Source organism: Thamnophis elegans, chromosome 2 (genome assembly GCF_009769535.1).
Source record: "Thamnophis elegans isolate rThaEle1 chromosome 2, rThaEle1.pri, whole genome shotgun sequence".
Taxonomy (NCBI): Eukaryota; Metazoa; Chordata; class Lepidosauria; order Squamata; family Colubridae; genus Thamnophis; species Thamnophis elegans.
In genome coordinates, this window is record NC_045542.1 from 109,155,567 (window position 1) to 109,181,287 (window position 25,721).

Genomic DNA, 25,721 nt, shown 5'->3' on the forward strand with positions numbered 1-25,721 from the left:
CCTGCCAGAATTAAGTAATTGGATAATACTGGTAGGTGTGTGTGAAGCAATATTTCAGGTTAAAAAAATATTCCTAGGAGTTTTACAGTGAACATTATATGTGCTTGCCTGCTGGTAAGTGAGCTGGGTTTTTTTCTTTTATTTTTTTAATGTATTTTAAAATAATATTTTATTTATTGTGCATAGGATTTTTTAAAATACTTTTATTCTGTGTGGCTTCTTTTTAAAATTGTCTTAGACTATTTAAAAAAAGATTCTATCCAAAATACAAAATACCAGCTGCAGTTATTCACTTAAGAAATGTGACAAGAAAGGTGGTATAGTGACCAAAGTTACAATGGCATTGAAAAAAGTGACTGATAGCCATTTTTCACACTTAGCGACCATTTTCACACTTAGCAACCATTGCAGCATCCTCATGGTCACGCCATCAATATTTTGATGTTTGGCAACAGATTCGTATTTATGATGGTTTCAGTGTCCTGGGGTCATATAATCACCTTTTGACAAAGTCAAATGGGGAAACCAGATTCACTTATGCTACTAACTTATCAGCTGCAGTTATTCACTTAAGAACTGTGGCAAGAAAGGTGGTATAGTGACCAAAGTTACAATGGCATTGAAAAAAGTGACTGATGACCATTTTTCACACTTAGCGACCATTTTCACACTTACCGACCATTGCAGCATCCTCATGGTCACGTGATCAAAATTTTGATGTTTGGCAACAGTTACAATTTATATTTGTAAATTGTAGTTATGTTGAAATAAAAAAAATTACAATACTATTTTTGCGTTGTATGAAAATTTTTGTTGCGCCGTATAAAATTTTTAATCAAGCCCCCCCCCCCCCCAGTCAAAGGTGTCCCTCTTTACCAATCTGAAAATCTGGTCACCTTAGGATAGATTGACATGGAAATTGAAGAATAAAGACAAAACAATACTGTAAGATCGGGAATAAATTTTATTGATGGTTGGAACAGAAAAGAGGGACCTAAGATAAGAAATGACTAGGATTTATAGAATGGAAAATTAGAATTATGTATGTAACTATAACAGAGCGAAAGTGGATAAGACAAGATCGAAAGTAATATGGATTGAAGTAAAATGTCTTTATGTTTGTAAATACTGAATAGGTCAAATGTAAATAAGCAAGGTGATTATGATATTTAACTTATATTTTAGTATGTATGGCAAAGACAATTCCAGGACAGTTTCACTGTATCCAATGTTTTATTGTGTGTTTAATAAAACACTTATTAAAAAAAGAATTATCACTGATAATTTGATGAGTAATATTTAGTGAACAGAACATACAGTATTTAAAAATATATTTACTTGTAGGATTTATACTTTCTCTGAAGAAAGCAATTTAAAAAAACAGTAGATTGGCCTCCATAATTCCTTTGTTGTTTAGCAATCCATTGGTTAAATGCTTAGTTATTATAATCACTTTTAAATATAGTTTCATACACAAGTGGCTTACTTTCAACATTAAGTTTAATAAGTCCTTTGTTGTAATTATTAATAAAATCTCGTAGTACTGTCAAATTACCAAAAACTAAGGCATGTAGCAGATAATTCTGTTCCTTATAAGATCATTATTACATTTTATCATGTCGTAACATTGCCTTTAGACTGTCACACAAGAAATTGTGTATATATTTCTGCCAGAAAATGTATAGCAATGGTAATAATAAGGGAGTCCAGTTATTTGTAGGAAATAAATGCACTCAAATAAAATATATCATTGTTGAAAAACTCTCATAATTCCATTTGTAATTTCGTTTCCTGTAGCTGCAAGCTTGAAGAAAACCCTACTACTAAATTTTGTGCAGGTTTTTCTTTACAACTTTTACTTAGGTTGTATAGAAGAATGACAAATATCCATGAGGTTTTAAAATCTATAATAAAATTGATATTTGCACACACATACAGATTATCAGTGTGTATCTATCATATATCTGTTTCTGAAATACAAATGATGCATCAGAAATCTAGCAATTTCTGATATTTTCTGATATACTTCATGTTTTCAATAGATTAGGCTTTGCATGCTTTGAAAATTGTTCAAAAGAAATGCTTGAGACTTTGAACATAGCTTTTTCTGTTATTCATTAAAACAGCCTAGCTATTTTCAAATTCCCATTGCTCCAAGGAATCCCTTCATTAAAATTAATGTAACCCTTAAAACATATTTGAGATTTGTAATTAAATATTCTTAAATAAATCTTAAATATCTTCCACCAAAACAGGATTTGGAAGTATTTAACTATTCATATTATAAACTGCTCTATAAGTTAGGTGTAAAAACAGTATTCATTTCAATTAATAAATATATTTTTCAGAAAATAATTGAATCTTGAGTCCATATAGCAAAATGTAGAGGATTAAAGTGAGAAAAAAATAACATTTTGTATTTCTACATATTGATGAACAGGCTGAACCTAGGATGCAGGGTCAAATGCATCATCAGTTTGGAGTCTGTGCTCCAATAACAGGCCCAAATCTACACCACCCCCTCCGCCAATTGAATTCCATTTACTTATCTGGCACCACTTTGCCTTGACTATTAGTAGTTCAGATTCTTGCATACAGGTAGAATTAAATAAACTTATAATACTTTTGAACTGTATCCTGGTTTCTGATTTCTTGCACTTGATATTAGTTTGGTTACATACTTGCTTTTTATTATATTCATTTTATATATTATAATATTGTTATATTTAATTATACATGATATTATTTGATTATATACTTCTGAATACTTCATTGAAAAGCAACATTGCTATTTGGTATTTAATTCTGAATAAGTAGGTAGTCGGATGATAGGATGGAGCAATACCATAGATCCATGATGGCGAACCTACAGCACCTGTGGTGGCATGCAGATCATTTCTGAGGGCACGTGAGGTGTTGCCCTGTTAGCTCCAGCGTGCATGCGCATGCTGCCCAGCTGATTTTCAGCTGTTTTTTGCCCTCCGAATGCATTCATCACTGCCATACATAGGCGATGTGATGTGATGTGACTTGCTGGGAAAAAGGCATTTCTAATTTATTGATGAAATAAGGTCAAGCTATTCATAAATCAGTATTTATTCTACCACAGGTCCTTCATTCTGTTAAACAATTTAAAATTAATTATTCATTGCTGTTATTTGATGATAATATGCTTTTACCATTGTTGATTTATCTTGTATAGTAGCGGTAAATAACATTTTCCCATTTTGTATTTTTAATATTCCATCTTTTCCATGTTCATGTTCATGTTCAATATATTAAATGAATATATTTTAATATAGCTACAAATTACCCAAGAATAATTAAGGGGAATAATTAAAAAAATGTACAATGAATATGCCATTTAATTGTCAGTAAATGAACATTTCAAAAGTTAGTAACATATTAGTTTTCTAAATTTCTGAACTAAAAATTGAGGTATTGTTAACACAATACCAAGAATGATCTTTAATACAATACAATACAATAGCAGAGTTGGAAGGGACCTTGGAGGTCTTCTAGTCCAACCCCCTACTTAGGCAAGAAACCCTATACTGTTTCAGACAAATGGCTATCCAACATCTTCTTAAAGACTTCCAGTGTTGGGGCATTCACAACCTCTGGAGGCAAGCTGTTCCACTGATTAATTGTTCTGTCTGTCAGGAAATTTCTCCTCAGTTCTAAGTTGCTACTCTCCTTGATTAGTTTCCACCCATTGCTTCTTGTTCTACCTTCAGGTGCCTTGGAGAATGGTTTGACTCCCTCTTCTTTGTGGCAACCCCTGAGATATTGGAACACTGCTATCATGTCTCCCCTAGTCCTTCTTTTCATTAAACTAGACATATCTAGTTCCTGCAATTGTTCTTCATATATTTTAGTCTCCAGTCCCCTAAGAATCTTTTTTGTTCTTCTCTGCACTCTTTCTAGAGTCTCCACATCTTTTCTACATCGTGGCAACCAAAACTGAATACAGTGTTCCAAGTGTGGCCTTAGCAAGGCATTATAAAGTGTTATTAACACTTCATGTGATCTTGATTCTATCCCTCTTTTTATGTAGCCTAGAACTGTGTTGGCTTTTTTAGCAGCTGCTGCACACTGCTGCCTCATATTTAAATGGTGTCCACTAGGACTCCAAGATCCCTCTCACAGTTACTACTATTGAGCAAGGTACCACCTATACTGTACATTTTGTACAGTACATTTTGCATTTTGTTTTTCTTGCCTAAATGTTGAACCTTACTCTTTTCACCATTGAATTTCATTTTATTAGATAGTGCCCAATGTTCAGGTTTGTCAAGATCCTTCTGTATCTTAAGCCTATCTTCTGAGTGTTAATTCTAAAGGATGAAAAATATATTTTTCCATTTTAGCATTTAATTAATCTGGGTATAATTAGCAGTTGGGATTCCATTTTGTTAGTTGAAACCCAAATTAAATAATTTGATTTTCTGCGTTAATGTTTAATTAAAAAATGAAATCACGTGAAACAAGATGCCAGAGATCAGTTGCTTAATTCATTCATTCAGAAATAATATTACTCTAAGAATATTATTTAATCCCAATTGATTTGCTTTGTAACTATCATATTTAGAATGCTGCACACTGCTGGCCAAAAATGGAATTCATATCCCTATGAGGGAAAGATGCTTTTTGTCATATAGCCAGAATCTCTGATACTTAAATCTGCCATACAATTGATTTTTTTAAAAAAAATACTAGAACAGAATAATGGATGATGTCTATAAAATGGGACTGAATAAAAATGCATTCATTTGTTTTTTCTTTCTTTCCCACATTCCCAGTGTGGTAGTAACTATATGTATCTTTCTTTTTAAAGTAAAGTTGAATAGTGTGCTTACATTGGTCCTCTTTTTTAAAATAAAGTTTGGTTTTGTTATCTCTGATGGGATTGGTCTGTTTCCCAATGAAAGAGGGAAAGCATGAATCCTTAATCATATGTATATGTGTTACATAGGAGAGCCATGGTAGCGCAGTGGTTAGAATACAGTGCTACAGGCCAGTTATGCTGACTGCCAGCTGCCAGCAATTTGGTAGATTGAATCTCACCAGGCTCAAGGTTGACTCAGCCTTCCATCCTTCCAAGGTGGGTAAAATGAGGACCCAGATTGTTGGGGGCAATATGCTGACTCTGTAAACCGCTTAGAGAGGGCTGGAAAGCACTGTTAAGTGGTTTATAAGTCTAAGTGTTATTGCTACATAGATGTAAGATTTCACTTTTGAAATTATGTCACTTTTTTGCATTTAAATTTAGAATCATTAATCATCAAATTAGATTTCCTTTAAAAGATAGTGTCAACCCTTTGAGGTAGGCTGGGCCAGGAAACAGTAGAACATCTACTTTATTAATTTAGGCTATAAGAATAGAGTTTCTCCTTCTGCTCCTCTTAAACACAGGAAAGCCAAGTCAGGGCAGTGTGGACTTTCTCCATTTCTTCCTGTCTCTCCGAGTGAAATGATGTTTTTGTAAGGGCTGTCTCATATTTATATCATGGATATTCCTGTACAGATAAAAGTAGGAAGCAATATGCTATGCCAAGGCAGCAGACAGAACCACAGTACAAAGGGCTTCTGGAAAAGGGCTCCATTGTTTGACTATAAGTCCATAATCCAAACTATAATAGATTCTTAGTAATACTAACAGTCAAATTTTCACAATAGACAGATGGATAGAAATAGCTTAACCTCATTCAATAAATTCAATGATTCAATTAAATATGTAAAGAAACTCACCACTTAACAGTTGTTTGCTTACTGACTATTCAAAGTTACAACAGACTCTTCCAAAAGCTAATCACAACTTGATTCCGCAGTTCCAATAGTATTTTCAATGCTTGGCAACTTCATTTTTATGGTTCATTTTTATGGTTGGTTGCAGCATTCTACAGTCACATAGCAATGTTTTTTGCTGGCCTTTTTTGGCTTATTTGTGGCAAAAAGTGCTGATAAGAATGACTCATTCAATGACTGCCATAAAAAGAATTATAAAATAAAGGCAGGCCCATGGGTGCTTTGATTTATGACCATCATGACTTAAGAATGAAAATTCTGGCCTAATATGGTAGTAAGTCAGGAACTTGCTAAAAGTCCGCTTTTAAAATACCAATGTGATTTTGCTCATTTACTTACAACTTATTTTAATTAGAATTCTTCTATTTCAGGACCAAAAGTTTTCGTGGGAAAAAAGTCCATGGAGAATATGACATCAAAGTTGAGCAGGTATTAAAAAAAGATTACTGTCTTATTACTCATACAATTTTTCTTAGCGTTAAGTATTATTTCAGAGTATTAAGAATGGAATAAGTTGGCACCTTATAAAACTATTTTTGACCCAGTGTAAATAATGAAATTATATAATACAGTGAATAAAATATGAATTATTGAGGTTACTGAGGCAGTAATAAAATGTTTTTAAGAACACTTGACAAGGATTTTCTTTAACATAATTGTTTTAAACAATAGCTTTAAGTCTGTTTTCTGGTCATTTGTAAATGCAATATTATATTCTTCTATTAAAGATATTGGCATTTATTAAGGCAGTGAAACTTTTAATAAATTCATATGCCTTACTGTCACTTCTAATATAGATATTTCAGAAAATATTCATAAACTTGATGGGATTTTTTTTTACTTTTCAAAAAAATTGTTTTTCTCAAACATAATTGCATTATAGGCCACATATGGACAAAACTGTTGGGGTGTAAGTGATGGAATGGATCTTAGAAATGAACATTATTAGTTGGCCAGTGACTTTTTATCACTTTTGCTCACTCTTCCTATGAGATCAAATGCAAGTTGCTCCTTCCTTGTTTTCATATAATTTGTTCAGGTAGATTTACTTGTAGGAGAAGAGAAAGAAAGATACATTTTTAATTCTTTTTTAAATCTTGCTCTTTCTTTACTTCCACAATTTGTTTTTCATGTAAATAGGATCAAAACCATATTTCTGTTCCAACATCTAACAGCTTTTAATGCAGCATATAAAATTGTAGTCAACCACTCCCAAATATTAGAAGAGCAACATAATATTTTTTTCTTGTGCCTATAATTACCTTTTTTCATTTGATTATTTTTGTTGCACAAATACATTTTAATTAAAAGAATATGCCTACTTATGCCTATTTACTTAGGGGTTTAATATAATCATCATATTTGCTTGGGGGGGGATGAAGATAATTGTAATGACATGGTATATTGCTTTCAGTTTTTGCTGATTTAATTAATATTGATTTGCAAGAGAAATGAATGGAATAGATGGTTTAAGAGGTGTAAAAAAGAAATATAAGATAGGGGAATGAATGAATCCAAGAATGGATTCATGGAGAGAAGAGCTAAAGCTGAAGATCAGGGACTATCATGCTGGCTGAATGCTCACAAAACTAGCAGATTGCTGGGGAAACAGTGAATGTGGAAACCTCCAAATGTAGGAACAACAAAAGGAATTACTGGAACTACCATATACCAGTTAACCAGTGAATCAGTGCCAGGACCCTTAGGAAAAACCCTTGGCGTTCAGAGGTGGGTTGCTCCAAGTTTGGCTTGGTTCGGCCAAACCTATAGTGGAATTCAGGCCTGGGTCACAGAACCGGTAGCGACTCAGGTCTGCCATGCCCTTGAACCAGTTCCCTCACCACTGCTGGGCTGCTGCCATTTTGGTTTTTAGTCACTGTAAATTTACATTAACCAATGCACACACGTGCAATATGCATCTACCATTCATGCAGGGGTTGCAAACCAGTAGTAAAACTGGCAGCAATCTACCCCTGTTGGAATCCTGACATCTGTAACTTCTGTGGCCAGGCATATTTATGGAAGCTGTTGCTAGGCTGGTAGCTACAGAGAGAGGAAACAAGAAGGTAGTTTCCATTATTGGCACTCCCTCTATGTAAACAAACACAAGCCTTAGGATTAGCTGTTGTGAAGCCAGACAAATCATGCATGGAATCTTCTACCAGGAACGGGTGGAAATGTTCTACTGAAGATAGATGAGTGCAAAAATATTTCTTTAAGAGTGCCTCTTTTAAAAGGGACATAGAAAATTTCCACCTATTCCTGGTAGAAGATTCCATGCAAATTATGAGGAATGTGGATGAACTTTTGGAAGGTAGTTTTAGAGCTATAAATATTGGCTAAATTGTGTGCCACTGCCAAACAATTAGGGAAATATGTTGGAAGGGTAGGTTCAGTAGAGTCATGCAGCTTCCAGAATGAATGAATGAATGAATGAATGAATGAATGAATGAATGAGCAAACGAACAAATGAATGAATTCCTTCATTCATTCTTTTCTGGGTGAGAGTTGGAGTTTGGCTGCAGAATTATTCTCCCTGGACCAAAAGGATTGAAACAAGGAAGTTGCAGGGTGAAAAATGGGCAAGGGAAAGGATAGCTTCAGGGTGTACCTTTGCCAGCATGGGACAAGTGACATTAAACAGATCATTATAGACAATGGATGGAAGGATGGGGCCCAACTACTTTGGGGCATTTCAGGCTCTAATTGCTCCTTTTGAATAGCAGTTCTGCCTGTAGCAAATCTGCTTCTCATCCACAACTTGATCATGAACGTATGGGTAGATCTACCAAGAGATTTGACTTTTTAAAAGTTAGTTAAAGTTTAAAGTTAGTGATGATAGTAATTTTACAATACATTTTATGACACCTTTGTTCATAATATAAACATGTAAAATTTTCTTTTGTACATGACAACATCCCATAAATATTTATTACTTATTGAAGACATTTCCACTTATACATTCCTTCTACTTTTCATATGAAAAAAACAGGTCCAACATTATTCTGTTCTCTAAATATGTAACAATGCCTGTAAGAAAACACGCATAAAATAATATTTTAGAACTTTGCTAGATGCTATTTCCTTGTTCAAATTTCATATGTCCAAAGATGTTACATGTGGACTAGCACCTTAAAACTAGTTTGTTCATTTATGTATTTTTTAATCTTTCAGGCACAATTTTCAGAGGTCAGTTTGATAGCTCAGGCTGATGGGAATTATTCTGTAAATGTGCAAGCTTTTCGAAATGGCATTAAAGTTGTCAAGTAAGTTATTTTACTTCTTTTGACTTTCAGAATTAAGGTTAACATAAATAAATACAAAACATGATCATGAATAACATTTTTTAATAGAAATAGAATCTGTTGAGGGTTTGTCCATGTTTTAAAGCCAAGGTACATCCAGGTCCATGGATGATGTAATTAAGGTGTTTATTCATCTTCTTGATAAATTCATAAGTAGAAAACAGCCAAAATAATTCAATATCTAAGATAAAATATCCAAATAGCATCTCACTTTGTTCTAATTCATGTGAGATTTAGGCTAACAGCTTTATCTACTGGACAGTATATGGTCATCAAGAACTGGCATAGCTTGATGGCACCAAACCAATCTGTTATGTTAACTAGGAGTTTTTGTCCATGTCTTTTTCAAGAAAACTATGCTATTTTGTGCTGCTAAATTTCTCTTCCTCAGTTTCATGTATGCAAGTATGATTTAAAAAATAGAAAAACATCTTTCAATATTCCTGATTACAAACAGGAATAAAATAGAAAAACATCTTTCAATATTCCTGATTACAACTCTCTGGGTTGAGTTTCAGGATGTTACCCCCGGGGATGTGGACAAGGCCATGAGGGCTGTAAGTGCCTCCACCTGCGTACTGGACCCGTGTCCCTCATGGCTAGTTACTAACAGCAGTGAGGTGACACGAGGCTGGATCCAGGCGGTTGTGACCGCCTCTCTTCGGGAGGGGAACTTCCCCGCCGCACTGAAAGCGGCGGTGGTGAGACCCCTCCTAAAGAAGCCATCTTTGGATCCAGCTGTTCTTAATAACTATCTCCCAGTCTCCAACCTTCCCTTCCTTGGGAAGGTTGTTGAGAAGGTGGTGGCCTTTCAGCTCCAACGGTCCTTGGAGGAAGCAAACTATCTCGACCCCTTCCAGTCAGGCTTCAGACCCGGTTACAGCACAGAAACCGCTTTGGTCGCATTGACCGATGATCTCTGGAGAGCCAGAGATGGAGGACATTCCTCCATCCTGGTCCTCCTTGACCTCTCAGCGGCTTTCGATACCATCGACCATGGTATCCTTCTGCGACGACTGCAGGAGGTGGGAGTGGGAGGCACCGTGTTGCGGTGGTTCTCTTCCTACCTCTCGGACAGGTCGCAGTCGGTGTTAGTGGGGGGGCAGAGATCGTCCCCTAGGCCCCTAACATATGGGGTGCCTCAGGGCTCGGTCTTATCCCCCCTACTATTCAACATCTACATGAAACCGCTGGGAGAGATCATCCGCAGGCACGGGATCAGATACCATCAATATGCGGACGATACCCAGTTGTATCTGTCCGCCCCGTGCCAACTCAATGAAGCGGCAGACGTGATGAACCGAGGCCTTGAGGCCGTTAGGGACTGGATGAGGGTTAACAAGCTCGTGCTCAACCCAGAAAAGACCGAGTGGCTGTTGTGTTTCCCTCCCAAAGATTCGACCAATATTCCATCACTCAGGCTGGGGGGTCAAATTTTATACCCCTCAGAGAGGGTTCGCAACTTGGGAGTCCTCCTAGATCCACAGCTATCGTTTGACCATCACCTGACGGCTGTGACTAGGGGGGCATTCGCCCAGGTTCGCCTGGTGCGCCAGTTGCGACCCTACCTGAATCGGGAGGCACTCACAACAGTCACTCGGGCCCTTGTGACCTCTAGGCTGGAATACTGCAATGTGCTCTACATGGGGCTGCCCTTGAAGAGCATCCGGCGACTTCAGTTGGTGCAGAACGCGGCCGCGCGAGTGATTGTGGGTGCACCGCGGTTCACCCACATAACACCTATCCTCCGCGAGCTGCGCTGGCTACCTGTCGATCTCCGGATGCGCTTCAAGGTGCTATTAGTCACTCATAAAGCCCTGCATGGTAGTGGATCTGGATACTTGAGAGACCGCCTCCTGCCAATCACCTCCCTGCGACCAATTAGATCACACAGATTGGGCCTCCTCCGTATTCCATCAGCCAGCCAGTGCCGGCTGGCAACTACAAGGAGGAGGGCCTTCTCAGTAGTTGCCCCGACCCTTTGGAACGAACTCCCCGTGGAGATTCGTACCCTCACCACCGTCCAGGCCTTCCGCACAGCCCTCAAGAACTGGCTAGCCCGTCAGGCCTGGGGACAAGGATAGCCGCCCCTCCCGAATGATGAATGTATGTTGCTTATTACTTTTATTATATGTGTCTATGTTACTGTTTGTACTTCCCCTCCCTGATTTTATGTGAGCCGCCCTGAGTCCCCTCAGGGAAAAGGGCGGCCTACAAATGTTAATAAAATCTCAAATCTCAAATCTCAAACTTGCAAAATCTTAGAATGCGTATAATTGCTCTAGAGAGACTCTGAATGAAACAGTTAAAGAGTTATTGGTTTTTCTCTTTGGTGAGCACTAATAGCTCATTGAAGGCCTATTTGAACAGAAGTAGATGTTATATGTGAAACAAGGAGTGATAAAGCAGAAGATCTAAATTAGTATCCAGTGTTAAATTTTTTCCAGATCTCACAGATAGCAACAAATTGAATATTAATATTTTTTGTCCTAGGAGAGAAAATTAGGGAAGAGAATAAGCTTTACAACAAACAGACCTTTAAATTATGACTTTAACATCACTCTTTATCATTTTCATTTTACCCTCAGCTCAGGATAAAATTTATCAGTTACTGGTTTTGGTCATGTCCCTTCAGAAGTGTCAGCATACACTAGAATATCAAAACAAACATTCTGGCTTAGATAACAGGAGCCTCACCCTCTAACCACCTATAAAATGGTAGCCTTCAAAAGAAATTGCCTGAATTCCTTTTTTTTCAACCACCTTCTAACATCCTTTTTTTTTCATGACTGCTAGTTAGTGAACCTTCTTTCTTTACCAACACAACCAATAACTACAAATGAAGTTAAATAATTGTATACTTTCTCCCAGCCTTTTTTCTTTTATTTGAGAGGAATTTTTCTGATGAAAAATTATCACCTCAGCAAAATAAAAACATATAAAAAGACACTATTCACCACAAGAGAAATTGTAAGAGTGCCCTATTTGTAACCCCCATAGCTCTAGTAAATTTCTAATATATTTGTTTGCTTGCTATTAAACTCAATTCTCTTTAGGTCATTCAAGCCTGACTTTGTTCTTGTCCGGCAACATTCGTTCAGCATGGCCGAAAATGAAGATTTTCGTAACTTAATTATTGGAATGCATTATGCAAGCATCCCAAGTGTTAACTCTCTAGAGTCAATCTTCAACTTCTGTGACAAGCCCTGGGTAGTAAGTAACAGATCATAATTCAATAATCATACATTTCATTGTATAATTGAAGAATAACACATTTGAATGTCAAATTGGGAAAAGGAAAGGAAAATGAGTACTATTTAGCCCAACGTTTGCCCCTGTGCACATGCAAATGTTTATTAAAAGATTTACATTTGGATTGCATCTCAAAGTCTTATATAATATAGATATATTCCTTGATGCTTTTTAATTACTATGCATGTTTAATGCTTAATATCTTAACTATTAATATTCATAATCTTTGCTTCATTTTCTTGCAGCTTTCTTTTACTACCAAGTTTCTCAAAAATTTGCAGATAAAAGAACTGTAATTGATCTTGTACAAAGTTAGTGAAGTAGCTATTATTAATAAAAAGTGCCTGTTCAGAGAACATGATGAAATAATAAACAGTGGGTAAGGGAGCTGAACAAACGTACCTTAAAAAGGGTACTACAGCTTAGCTAGATTGCACCATCCCACGTTTCAATTTTTTTATTTTTCTGGATGATAATACTATAAACACAAATAGGAGAATCTGTATGAAAAACTGTATGTACAGTAAGTGTGACTAATCTCTCCATTGCTTCTCCTTGCAGTCTCTCTTTGTTCCAATGCAAATAAAATCACTTCTGCATGTAGAAAGTTAATGTGAGGTTATAATTTTTTTCCTGCTGGCATTCAAGACAAAACCTGCCAGTTCTCTACCTTAAGAGGTTTAATGTGTTATTCTTGCTATTGTTAAAAAGGCTGCAGGCATTTGCAATAACTGAACATTTTATCTTTTAAAATCAAAATACTTTTATCTTTTACCCAATCCTTTGCATAAAGAACCAGTTTTCCAGATTTTTAGAGTAAAAAACCCTACAGTTCTAAAATACTCTAGCATGACATGATTAAAATTATGATTTTAAAAATGTAAAATTAGCAAGAGATACAATCCTTGTTAAGCCTAAATGGCAGTTACATCTAAATGTTCATTCTATCCCCATATTTTTTTATTTCACTGCTGGATAGTTTTCTCATAGCATTCACCCAAAAAGTCTATTAAGCAAGTTCATTACAGACACCAGAGTTTGGGACCGTTTAAGGATTTTCTCCAATTGCTCTCAGCCTAAAAGTATTACTTAGGGCAAGAGCCAAAGTTGAGAAAAATTCCTATGTTCCCAGTTTGACCCAGAATGGCCTCTTATCCGAGCCTTGTTCTGTGCTGCGCCAAATATTTCAGAAACCTTTATCCAGTGCAATGCATGTCTACTGCACTTTAACGACTGCAACCCTGATTTAGCCAAAAGCCCTATTACTACCATTTTTTCCCAAAAATAAGACAGGGTCTTATTTTCTTTTGATCACCAAAATAAGTACTTGGCCTTATTTTTGGGGAGGTCTTATTATTTTTGAAGTGCAGGAGGCAGCAAGCATGGTCACCTAAGGGCTACTGCTGTGTTGCAATATTTTAGGGGAGGGCTTATTTTAGCACATGCGCTCAAAAGCTTATTATCTGGGGAGGTCTTATTTTCAAGTAAACAGGGTAGCTAGTACCAGAAGGCCAGTAGAAACAAAAGTTAGACACTGCATCATGAAAAATATATTGTTGAGATGCCCATGGTTTGTCTGGCTACATATTATCTCTTTCTTTGGGACAAAACCTTGTCTTTATTTATATATGAACAGAATGTGGCAATGGGTACTAATCTGACATTGTGGTTTCTGTGGCCTGTGATTATTTACTTTCCAGTGACAAGAGAGAGATTATTAAAACGTATCAAAATGTTTATACAGCCAGACAGTCTAGAGATTACGCCTGGAGTTTTCTCTTGTTCATCCCATGAGGCTGTATTTATATCTATATCTAATTATATTAAACATTTTTTTATAAAGTTAAAGAAGAAAAGTAGAAAAGGAAGCAAGATAAATAAATATTGTTTAATAAATAAAACACACTTCTGTTTCTCAGTCTCTCTTTCTCCCTTCTTTTTGAAGAGCAGAGTACATGAGATTGTCAATAAAGAAATTAATTTATTTTCATTAACATTGCAAAACCAATTCCTAAATTTGCTTCAATAATCTGATGGTTCCCAATGGAACAAAGATACTGGAAGTAATTAGCTCTTTCCAAATGCAAATACCAGATGCTGCAAAGAGTTAAATCTCCCCAGCCCTATACTAATCTGATAAACTAGGTAATGGGCTGAGACAAAGACCAGGAAAATCCAATGCCCAAGCATGAATAGGAAAATTGCTCTTCTGGGTGTGGTTTTAAAAAAACAACTCCATTTTGTCCTTTTGGCCTCTTTTCCCTTGAGGGGATCTGTTGCTCCTCCCCCACCACATGCTTGCAATTTACCTTTTAAAAGTGTTTCGTTCTTTTAAATGAATGATACCTTGTCTCATTTGACCATAAATGTATAATTAGAACTAATTGCAACCTCTGTGCTATATATTTGCTGTAGCTATGCAAACTTGGTAGGAAATACTGTGACTATATATATCTCATTCAGCTTTTAGCGGGGGGGGGGCTTCAAAAATTATTAGCAAGGGGTTCTCTGCCCAGTTACTGGGTGGGCGTAGCCATGGTGGACATGGCCTAGTTGGCCTTCTGCACCATAGCGGGGGGGTGATTTTGCTCTCCTCGGGCTCTGGAGGCATTCCTCAAGCCTCCGGGAGGACGAAAATGGCCTCCCCAGGCTCCAGAGATCTTCTGGAGGCCGGAAATAGGCCTGTTTTTGGCCTTCCCAAACTTCCAGTAGGCCCATTTTTCATCCTCCCCGAGCTTCCACATGCACTCTGCACTTACCTGCATCCAAAACAGTCCACGTGGGGACTTCTGGGAGGGGAGGGCCAGGGCCAGCCAGGAGTGGTATTTGGGGCTTTTCCAAACTGCACAGAATCTTAGGTAGAGGTTCTCCCCAACCACTGTGAACCCCCAGCAGCCCACCCATGGTTATTAGTAGTAACTAAGAAGTCTATTGCAGTTACAAGATTGAATAAAAAGAAGGAAGTATAGAATAAATGAACTCATCTTCAATATGGCATGAGAGTTGGCACTAAACCTTAATGATAACTCTATTAAGAAACAATTTATATAAACTGTTTAGTACCAAGCAGAGAGGCACTGAAATCTATTTATTTCTAAATATGCCTGCTTAGCAATACATTGTAGATGAGCTGTTTTCAAGTATTGCCATAGAGGAATATCCAGATAATATTTATAAATAGGTTTATTGATGTAAAGCTGTTTGTGTACCTTTTTCCTTTCTTTTTCTTTAGATAATAATCTGGCAAGCACTAAGGCATTTTGGAATTTAGATCTTGATATTTTGATTGATAATGATTAGATGATTGCAGAGGAGTGCTAAGATAATTTTTATACTGTCTTTGGAATTTAATGTTTTGGGGTTTGTTTGTTTGTTTGTTTGTAGTTTGCCCAATTGGTGTCCATCTATAGATCCTTGGGAGCAGAGAAATTTCCTCTGATTGAGCAAACCTTTTATCCAAATCACAAGGAAATGGTAAGAGCAAACAATAAACATAAATTTCTATTCCTTTTGCATAGCAATGCATTGTAGATGAGACCGCTATAATAATCCATGGGTCCATTTTATCTGTGTACCATCCTCTTGTTTTATCTGTAGTGTCACTGGTTTTATGAGGACAAAGATGTCTATTTATATAAAATATTTGACTCCCTCTACAATGGGGAAAACATTCCCGGTGTTTTTAAAGTTACAGAAATTGAAATGAGAGATATTCTTTTTTCTGAAATACATTCGTTTTAGGCTGCTCAGATTTATACTCAAATTGTAAATTTTCATGTTCATGCAAAGCTTTGGTTTTCCATATATCTAATCTGTCATCTAGTTGGTTTTCCTTATATTCTGCCTTTGTTTTTGTTGTTTTAATAATGTTCTCCATTTTCACAGTCTGCAGCAATTTTTTGGTACTTTGGTTCACTTAGTCCTTCAAACTTTGCTTTTCTTCTTCTACAGTTTGATGGCCTTGCAATAGCCCTCTGCTACCTATTCTTCTTGGCAGGTATAACCTGTTGACATCACTTCGTGACTGTAAACCATGGTACATATTCAAAGGTTTACGTGTTTTCCAGTCTAAATTTTACATTCCAATTGATGATTCCAGCTGGATAGCATATCACTGGAACTGCCCATGTATTAATGGCTTTAATTATGTTTCCAGCATTTGGTTTTGATTTTAGTATTTTGTGGACCCTCCTGATGTATTCCTTTTGCTCTTTCATTTTTCCATTCAAGCCTTATCTGCTTCCAATATGCCTATGCATTTGTAACCATCATCCTTTGCTATGATGCACAATGCTTCCATTTCCCAGTTCTATTCCTTCTTTTTTTTCATTTTTCCTCACTGCATGGAAAATATAGCACATTTTTCAAGTCCAAAGTTCATTCTGATATGACTACTGAACAGTTGGACTGTGTTGAGTATTGATTCAAGTTCTGTGGGATTTTTTGCATACAGTTTTAAGTCATTCATGTATAGTAGATGGTTTATCTTGCCATTTTGGCTTGAGATTTAGTATCCCAGTTTTGTGTTTCATATGATATCATAGGATAATTGTCAGTTGAATTAATGCAATGTTGAACAGTAGTGGCAAAAGTGAGTCCCCTTGGAAGATTCCTCTTATGATGTTGATTTCACCTATGTTCTACCCATTTGCATTTTTGCATGTTTGATTTCAAAAATGTACAAATATTTTTGCTGATTCCAAGTTTTCCAGACAGGCATTAACCCAGCTGTGGGGTAGAGAGTCAAATGCCTTCTTCTAATTGATCCATGCCACATTCAAATCCATTTTTGAATGTGGCATGGATCAATTAGATGCCAATAACCTCCCTGCGTCCCATCAGATCGCATAGAGCGGGCCTCCTCCGTATTCCATCCGCCAGTCAGTGCCGACTGGCGACCACCCGGAGGAGAGCCTTCTCAGTTGCTGCTCCGACGCTATGGAACAATCTCCCCGTGGAGATTCGTACCCTGACCACAGTCCAGGCCTTCCGTACAGCACTCAAGATCTGGCTAGCCCGTCAGGCCTGGGGATAAATTTTATTGCCCCTCCCGAATGCTGAGTGAATGTTGTGTTTTAGTACTTTTTAGTTATCTCACATTTTTTTTTTCTCTGTAATTTGTCTTTCACCCCCTTTCCCTTACTATTGTAAGCCGCCCTGAGTCCCCTCAGGGAAAAGGGCGGCCTATAAATGCTAAATAAATACGAAAAAATACGAAATTTTTCTTCAACTTGCATTTTTAGTAACATGTTGTCAATGAGCAGCTGACTTTTTGTTCCTCTCTATTTTTTATAATTTTCTTTTTGTTCTACTAGATACGAGCTGTTTTCTATCAGATCATTGAATACTGAATTTGCCAGTATTCTTGTAAAAGGTTTGAACATTGTTGGCAGACAAGTAATTGGGCAATAGTTATTGGTTCTGTGTCCTTTTTTGGATCTTTCATTGTCAAGTATGTTCGGATAGTTGTTAACCATTCTTCGCTTGTTGCATTTTGAAGCATTTCATCAAATTGAGTGGCCATGATGGAGACTGGTCAGGTGTTTTAGCCAGTATTCATGCAGTTCGTCCAGGCCAGGTGCACTCCAGTTCTTGACCTTCTTTGCTTGTTTTGCAACCATGTCTGTTATTATTACGCTATTTTCCATTTTCTTTCATGTTGTTTGTTGTTAAATATCTTTGATCCAGGAGGCAGTTTTGGTGTACTCCACTGGGTTTTCCCACAGTTCTTTCCAAAATTTCAAAGTTTTTTTTTTCATGGGTGAACATTAGTTTGGACTCAATTTTCATCAAGGGACTATTAGAAGAGGTGTTGGTTTCTTGAAGATCTTATGGACATTTTCACAATATTTTTTTATTCGTCCTTTGTATCTTTCAATTTTCTTTGCTGTTGCTATTACACATTGTTCCATGATTTCCATTATTGTTTTTTTCCTTCAGGTTGTATTTTTTGTGTAAACTATTTTTCAGCTTTTTGTTCTTTAGTTTTTCTTCTTTCAAGTACTGTAAATTGCTGACACCCCCTCGTAGTTTTTTATTTTATTTTCAAGTCGAATAGTCCACTTTGGTGTTCCAGTGGGTTTCTTTTCTGGCATTTTATAACCCAATTCTGCAGTTATAATGGCGGCTGTGCTATACATTAGTTCCATGATGGAGAACCTATGGCACGTGTGCCCAAAGTGGCATGTGAAGCCATGTCACCCAGTTTGTTGGCCTTGCCTGCTTGTCTTCCAAGTTTCTGGTGCACATGCACGTGCAACAATCAGCTGTCCTTTGATGCGCAGCAGTGCCAAAAACCAACCTGCGTATGCACGCTGGCCAGCCCATTGTTGTGTGCGCATGTGGACCAGACCTGGAAGTTCTTCCAGTGTGATCCTTTTGTGGCGCGGCAGTGCTGAAAACCAGCCTGTGCATTGCGGGCTGTACAGCTGATCATCAGCTAGAACCTGGAGCGTGGCCGCGATGAGTGTACACAACATTTCCTTGTGACCTTTTTGACACTCAGTGCCAAAAAGATTCGCCATCACTGCATTAGTTGGTTGGTTTCATATAGTGTGCTGGATGGGATGGAAGTTAAAATGTTGTTCATGGCAGTTAACAGATTTTTCACTTGTTTGCTATGCACTGCCAAATGGTAGGTAGCCTTTTTCTTTCTTCAGTTGTTCCAGTTTAGCACTTTTGTTCTAGTCGCTTTGCAGTTGCATGCCCTGGTTCCCTAGCAGTAACAACTGAGTCCTGTAGCCCCTTTTTTGACAGATGTCCAGGAGACATAGCTTGTTGACCTGGACAATGACAAACTCCGGTGTGGAATTTCGTTGGTTTCTTCTCATCATTAGTGATGGTAGATGCCTGGGTTGGTTCATGGTGACTAAGTCATTACTTATCAAAAGACAGTAATCCCATAACCGTAGGAATCCCATTGGATAGCTGTCCAGGCCCAGCCATGGCAGCCTGACTTCTGTATATTTGTGACAAAGAGATTTGATACATGTGTATGCAAGCTTAAATCCTTGCCATTCAGCAATATTTCTACTTGCAGTGATGCATGAATTAAAGATTACAATGGAAAAGATTATATCAAAAACAAATTATATCATAAGATTAACATTCTTTTAGGAGTACATTTTCAACATTAACAGTTAGGACACAAAGTTCTGACTAGAAACCATTACTAATAGCACATGAAATAAGATTCCATTTCTTCAAGGTATTTTAAAATATAGAATACTGTCAAAATGAGCTGGTATATGAAATGTCTGGAAGCAGCATATATTGTCTTGTTCTGATCTTCATAAAAAATTGGTGTCTGATTGCATTAAACCTTTTAATTCAAACTTTAGTACTAATAAAGAAAATATTTGTAGTTTAAGATTGACCCCCTCAACTTTATTATAATAGTGCCATTAGAAAGGTGGCTCTTGGTGTCCTCCTCTTTTTATTTAGGTTGTTTATTAATATTTTCTATACATATACAGCAGTGGTGGGTTTCAATTTTTTTTACTGCTGGTTCTGTGGGCATGGCTTGTTTGGTGGGCATGGCTTGTTGGTCATGTGGTGGTGAGCGTGGCTTGTTGGACAGGTGACTTGTTAGTCATGTGACTGGGTGGGCATGGCCAACTTCACATCACTCACGTCAAGGGTGCCTTGTATGGCCTCTCCTTGCTCAAAGGCCTCAACAAGATACATTTTCTCTGAACATCCAAAATATATTATTTAATCCTATGTATATATACCATATGTGTACATACATCATATAGTATAGAATGTGTATAGGCACATCCATAGATACATTATCTACCATATATATTGTATGTGTATGTACACACACACACACACACACACAGGGCCAGTTATAACATCCCACACAGTCATGTGACTGAGGTTTTCTGTGTTTTTTTCCAGTTTCCAACAATTCCTTCTGGTTAAAAATGCCCATTGGGGAAAATGGATTTGTTTAACAACCACAGTATTCACTTAATGACCACAAGTTCACTTATCGACCACAAGGTTCACTTAAACAGGTCTCTCTCCCTCTCTCTTTCTCTCTCTCATTCTCTCTTTCTCCATCTCTCTCTGTTTCTCATTTCTCTCTTTCTCCCCCTCTCTCATTCTCTCTTTCTCCATCTGTCTCTCTCTGTTTCTTATTTCTCTCTCCCTCTCTCTTTCATGTGTGTGTGTGTGCACAGGCGCAAGCCTGATAGAGAACATAGCCATCCACTTCCCTGGCACAGGAAGGGCTTTGAGACCACGTTGTGGCCCCGAGCACCAACATCACAACTGTGCCTTCCTCTCCCCCTCACTCTTGTTGCACTCACGCTCTCTTCTTCTTCCACCCCACAAGGTTGCCATTCCGCTTGCCCTGGGGTCTTGAGACTTTCCCCTCTCCTCTTTCCTGAGATGCAGGCTTTAACAGAGGGGAAGTGAAAGCGACCAAACAGATCACCTTGCTTGCCTTGCCCTGACAGATCACCTTTTTTTCTCTCTTCACCTTGTTTAACTTTAGAGGCAGTGTTTACAGGCAAAGCCCACACTCACATATGGCGCCTTTCCCCCTATTATATCTTATTTTTTAATTATTTCCCTTAGAATACTTTTAAAAAGAAAATGACTATAGAAATAAGCAATCTTTTTTCATTCAGAGGTAGTGTTTTGGTTTAAAACAGTATTATTTTAATCATTTCAAATTTTGCAATGTATTAACAGGAGTTGAAATTACAATTTTAATAAACCTCACTTTTTAAAAAAGGATTCTTTCTTAGAAAACAGGGATGTTTCCATACAAATTTACTGAAATAACTGTTGAAAGCAAAGACTGCCAGGAACGTCATTTTTATATTAATCTGGATGCCAATTCTATGTATTCTGTGTTTTAATTATACTGCACAATTTGCTTTTGATTCTAAGGAAGAGACAATTATTGGAAGTTCAAAAGATCATTAAGCAGGCAACATGGAATAAACATAACACCTCCTGTTTCTCCCAAAATTTATATTATTTATGGTTCACTGATATCAGCTAAGTATTTCACTAAGGAAGAGCATTGTGCCAACTGCAAGTTCCTTCACTGCCCTTGAAACAGGCAGAATTATCTGCTTGATGTCCATAGTACTTCTTCTCTTTCAGCCAATCCGTCCATAGGCATTCATGGGGTTTTGTGGTGGAACAAGGTTCTGTATGGCAGTGAGTAATCTAGGAGCAGAAAATTACACGAGTATCCCATTATAAAATCATATTTTATAATGTATAAACACTTATTTATCATTTATCAGTGTAAAAATTCTGACAATTTGTAAATTGTTTCCAAAATCCACATATGCCTTGAAATGAGACAAGGATGGAACTTTGGGCAATTATAAATACACATATTCCAACATTATGAATTATTTCAACATAGAAATTTATATAAATACAAAATATTATTTTGATACTTTTTTCTGAACATACAGACTATATTTTGTACCAACATGACTTTTATGCATCTAAAAGACTGTTATGCATCACCTTGATATCTACAATGTATACATTAAGTGCAAAAAACCATCTTGGAATTATGCAGCATAGATATTTTGCTGTTAATCTTTCATATCTTAATGTTAAGAGAAGTGATGGTCTTGATGATACAGTTTTAGAGTGCCAATAGAAGAGTGGTTTCTGAGCCTGGTTATTTTCCTGCAGACATTTAATTACCCAACTCAGACAGTGAACAACAGCCTAATCAAGGAACTATCAAGAAAGAAAGAAACGCTCTCACCAAAACTGATAGAGCAAGTCACTGTATTTAAACAGAGAACAGAGGGCACCCTGAAGAGATTTCTTAGTTCAATAATGAAACATCTGCTAAAAAAAATCAATCAAGTTCATAGACCACCCTGTACTCCACAGGTACAATTGTCTAGTGAAAGGATTGTTTAAAAAAAAAACAGAAATAATTTGGTAGCATAAGGGCTAAATAAAATAAGGGTAAGATTACTTATTGTATGACTAGCATAAAAAATTATGTGCTTGTCATCTTAATAGATATTATTAATTACACTTTCTGTAAAAAATTAAATATATTCAGTGCTACAGGTTAAAGATGTATTTATCCATTCTGCATTGATTAGGGAAGTTTCAAGAGACATTGAATTCAAGCATACACAATTGGAGACATAGTTCATTAAATCTTACCACAGGTATATCTAGATCATAAAAATTAGGTTGGTGGTCAAAGAAGACAAGGATCTTAAAATATGTATTAATGACCACATGATCCAGTAAATCCATTTGAAAAGTTAAGTAGTAATATTAACAGTAATAAGTTTTCAACATGATAATTATAAGGTATTATTTTTATACACATAATTAGTATATCCTAACTGCTAAAGACCCATCAGAAAACAGCCCAATGAAAGAATCTCTGAGACCACTCCCACACACACAGACAAGCAAGACACCAGAATATGAACTGACAGCAAACAGAACTCCTTATTAGCACTGATGATGTTACCTAGTTAGAAATGAAACTTCTGCAAGAAAACAAGCAAGCTCGGAGAGCACCAAGGAACTCTCACTTACAACTAGTCATTTGCAAAATGTTTAGAGGTTAAAAAGTTTTGACTTCAGACTACCCTATTTTATCGTTAGAACTTATTTTCCTGGTAGTTTTGTAATTGGTACCTTCAAATAATATGCTCTCCCAACCTTTATTTTAAGGCAAAGTAACCTTTTGAATCACTTTTGCTAGATCTCTGCAGTTAGCAAAGTTTGCAGGGAGATCTTACATTGGTTTTCTAATAGTAAATAACTACTAAAGGGACATATGACACAGTTGAGAAAATTGTTCCAAAGCTCAGTGAAATAGGTATAGAAAACAGTTGCAGATATTACAACATAGCTAGAAGGACTACCAACCCAAGACAGATTGCTTTAGTATTTGGATGTACCATTTAGATAAGGTAGGTTAAAGCTTATACATTTTAACAAATCTGCTTTATTCTACTTACATTCCTTACATATACATACATACATGCATACATACATGCATACATACATACATACATACATTTACATTATAGGTATATTATTATATTTATTGCTTATATATGTGTTGCTGCACAACTGATATAATAATAGTAGATTATATTCCAATCTAATTGTTATACTTACTGTACAGTCACAGCCCTTTTGATAGTTGTTTTTTAGATTTATCTTTTGAGAATCGGTAACTTCATGCCATTTTTTAATAAAATCGCATAAATAAATTACAAGTCTTCCATTATTTGACAAATTACCTGAAGTAAAGAAAATATTGAAATGAGGGACTCAGACACTCTCATGGCCAAAGACATAATCCACAGGCACTAAATCAATCACATTGTCTAGTAGAATATATAACCTGTTATAGGTCCAGAAAAAATTATGATGATTTAAATTTATGTATCACCAACACCTACAAACCTTGTCCAGTTTTATCTCTCCCCTTCCTTTATTTTTAAATTATTGGAGGGGAAGGGAAATAAAAAGTATTGTTTTATTTTAATTTATTCAAGGAGGTGGATCCACATATCTTGTAATAGACAGGAGTGATGTTCATTTGCTCTTATAATTTACTTCTACATGCTACATACAGAGAGAGGAAGGGAGGGAGGTGGGAGAGGAAGAGAGAGTGAATAATTATTTTCTAGAAATGTTTACATTTTTAACAGAAATGTCACTAATAGCTATAAGGCTCAAATGTTGATATTGTCTGACTTTGACAATTGACTTTAAATACCTGAAAGAAGATACTGTTTCTGCTTCATTCCGACTTCTAAATCTACCCCGCAGACTGCTGATGAAATAGCTGTAAAAACATACTTGACGTCTTTCACCTTTTCAAAACCTTTAAACATCTATTAGGAAAAAGAAAATTCTATATAAGCCTGCATGAAACGGTTCAACATTATGCTGTGGAATATTAACATTTGCACTACTTAGCTTCCCACCTTCTCTATTGCGCTTGGTGTATCTCTGTACAAGAGAGCATGGGGAAAGTGGCTTGTTTGATTGTTGTTGCCAGAGGGTGGGGTTATTGTTTTTACTCTTTATATAGTGGGGTTTTTTTAGTTTTTGTAAGCAACAAATACTGTGAACACCCATGAATGAATTAGATTATCACATTAATTATAATACCATGGGCAGCCAAAAAAATAGAAAATGGATAATTGAACAAGCCTCTGCAAGATCTCAATCAAAGCACAAATAATGAAGCTGAAGTTACCCTACTATGGACACATTATGTGAAAATCCGGTCCCCTGGATAAGGCTCTATTGCTGGGAAAGATGGAAGGAAAGACAAGGGGATGATCAATAGAAAAGTAGAGAAATTTTTTAAAATAAATAATAGTCAATGTCTTGATTTAAAGTTATTTATCATTCAAAATAGTAATTCCTAACCTGGCATGGTAAATCATAATACTAAATGTTTTCTCACTAGAATCTTGCTGATAGGATTCTTTTAAAATATGAATATATGACTTTCATGTTTATTTCTAAAGTTAAAATCTAAAGTGGGTAGGCATTTTCCAGATCCATTAAACCCTGCCATCTTGTGGGTCCTTGGAAATATACATTTTCCATTATACTCCCTGCCCTATGTAACACCTTCTCCCTAGAGATCCAAGAGGCCCCTATCATTTTATCCTTTCAGAGGGCATTCAGAATGTTGCTCTTCCCCCAAGCTCCAAGCTAAGGCAAGGTGAAGCTAAGATGAGAGTTGGCCTCAATATCATTGTGGCTCCAGGTTTTCCTGCTTTTTAGTTTTATCATAGTTGGTTTATGATTCTATAACTCTTTCATTGGTTGTAAGCTACCCAGAATTGGTTTTAATAAGGGCAGTTACGCAAATGTTATAAATAAATATATAAATAAAATTGTATGGAAAAACATCAAACAAAAATGTTTTTTTTTTTAAAAACACAGGGACAAAATCCTTTCTGAAGAGAAGTCAGCACTTTGAACTGGGATCAGAAATGAAAGGGCAGGTATTTTAAATCAAAACAGATTAGTACATACAAATCCATTTTAGAAAGCTGCTGTTTTCTATAGTACATTAGGTACCTTCATTATATTTATTTAATTTGGAAATAGCAAACCATGAATAGAGTTGGCTTTGTTTTCATCTTCCAGAAGCAAACATAGGCCTCATTCTTCCAAACTAGGGGGTGGGGTGGAGTATGAACTCCAGCTACTATCACTTAGGAATACAACTTGGGTAGCCTTGTTGGAGAAAATAATCCTTCCAGTAAGGGGAAACTATACAAGCAGGAATAACCAGTTTGGCTTTTTGATTGTTGCAAATCAGAACTGCACTTGGAGTAAGAAAAAAAAGGTCACTAA

The 25,721-nt window shown here is 36.5% G+C and overlaps 1 protein-coding gene across 1 annotated transcript in view; it reads left to right on the top strand.

The window, feature by feature from the left end:
* Positions 1–25,721, top strand: part of SYN2 (synapsin II) — a 114,732-nt gene that overhangs the window by 53,350 nt on the left and 35,661 nt on the right. Inside the window, exons 2-5 of the mRNA XM_032211201.1 lie at positions 6,180–6,237; positions 8,983–9,074; positions 12,170–12,326; positions 15,750–15,839. Of these exons, the coding sequence (XP_032067092.1) occupies positions 6,180–6,237; positions 8,983–9,074; positions 12,170–12,326; positions 15,750–15,839 (397 nt within the window). The remainder of the gene's footprint in view (positions 1–6,179; positions 6,238–8,982; positions 9,075–12,169; positions 12,327–15,749; positions 15,840–25,721) is intronic.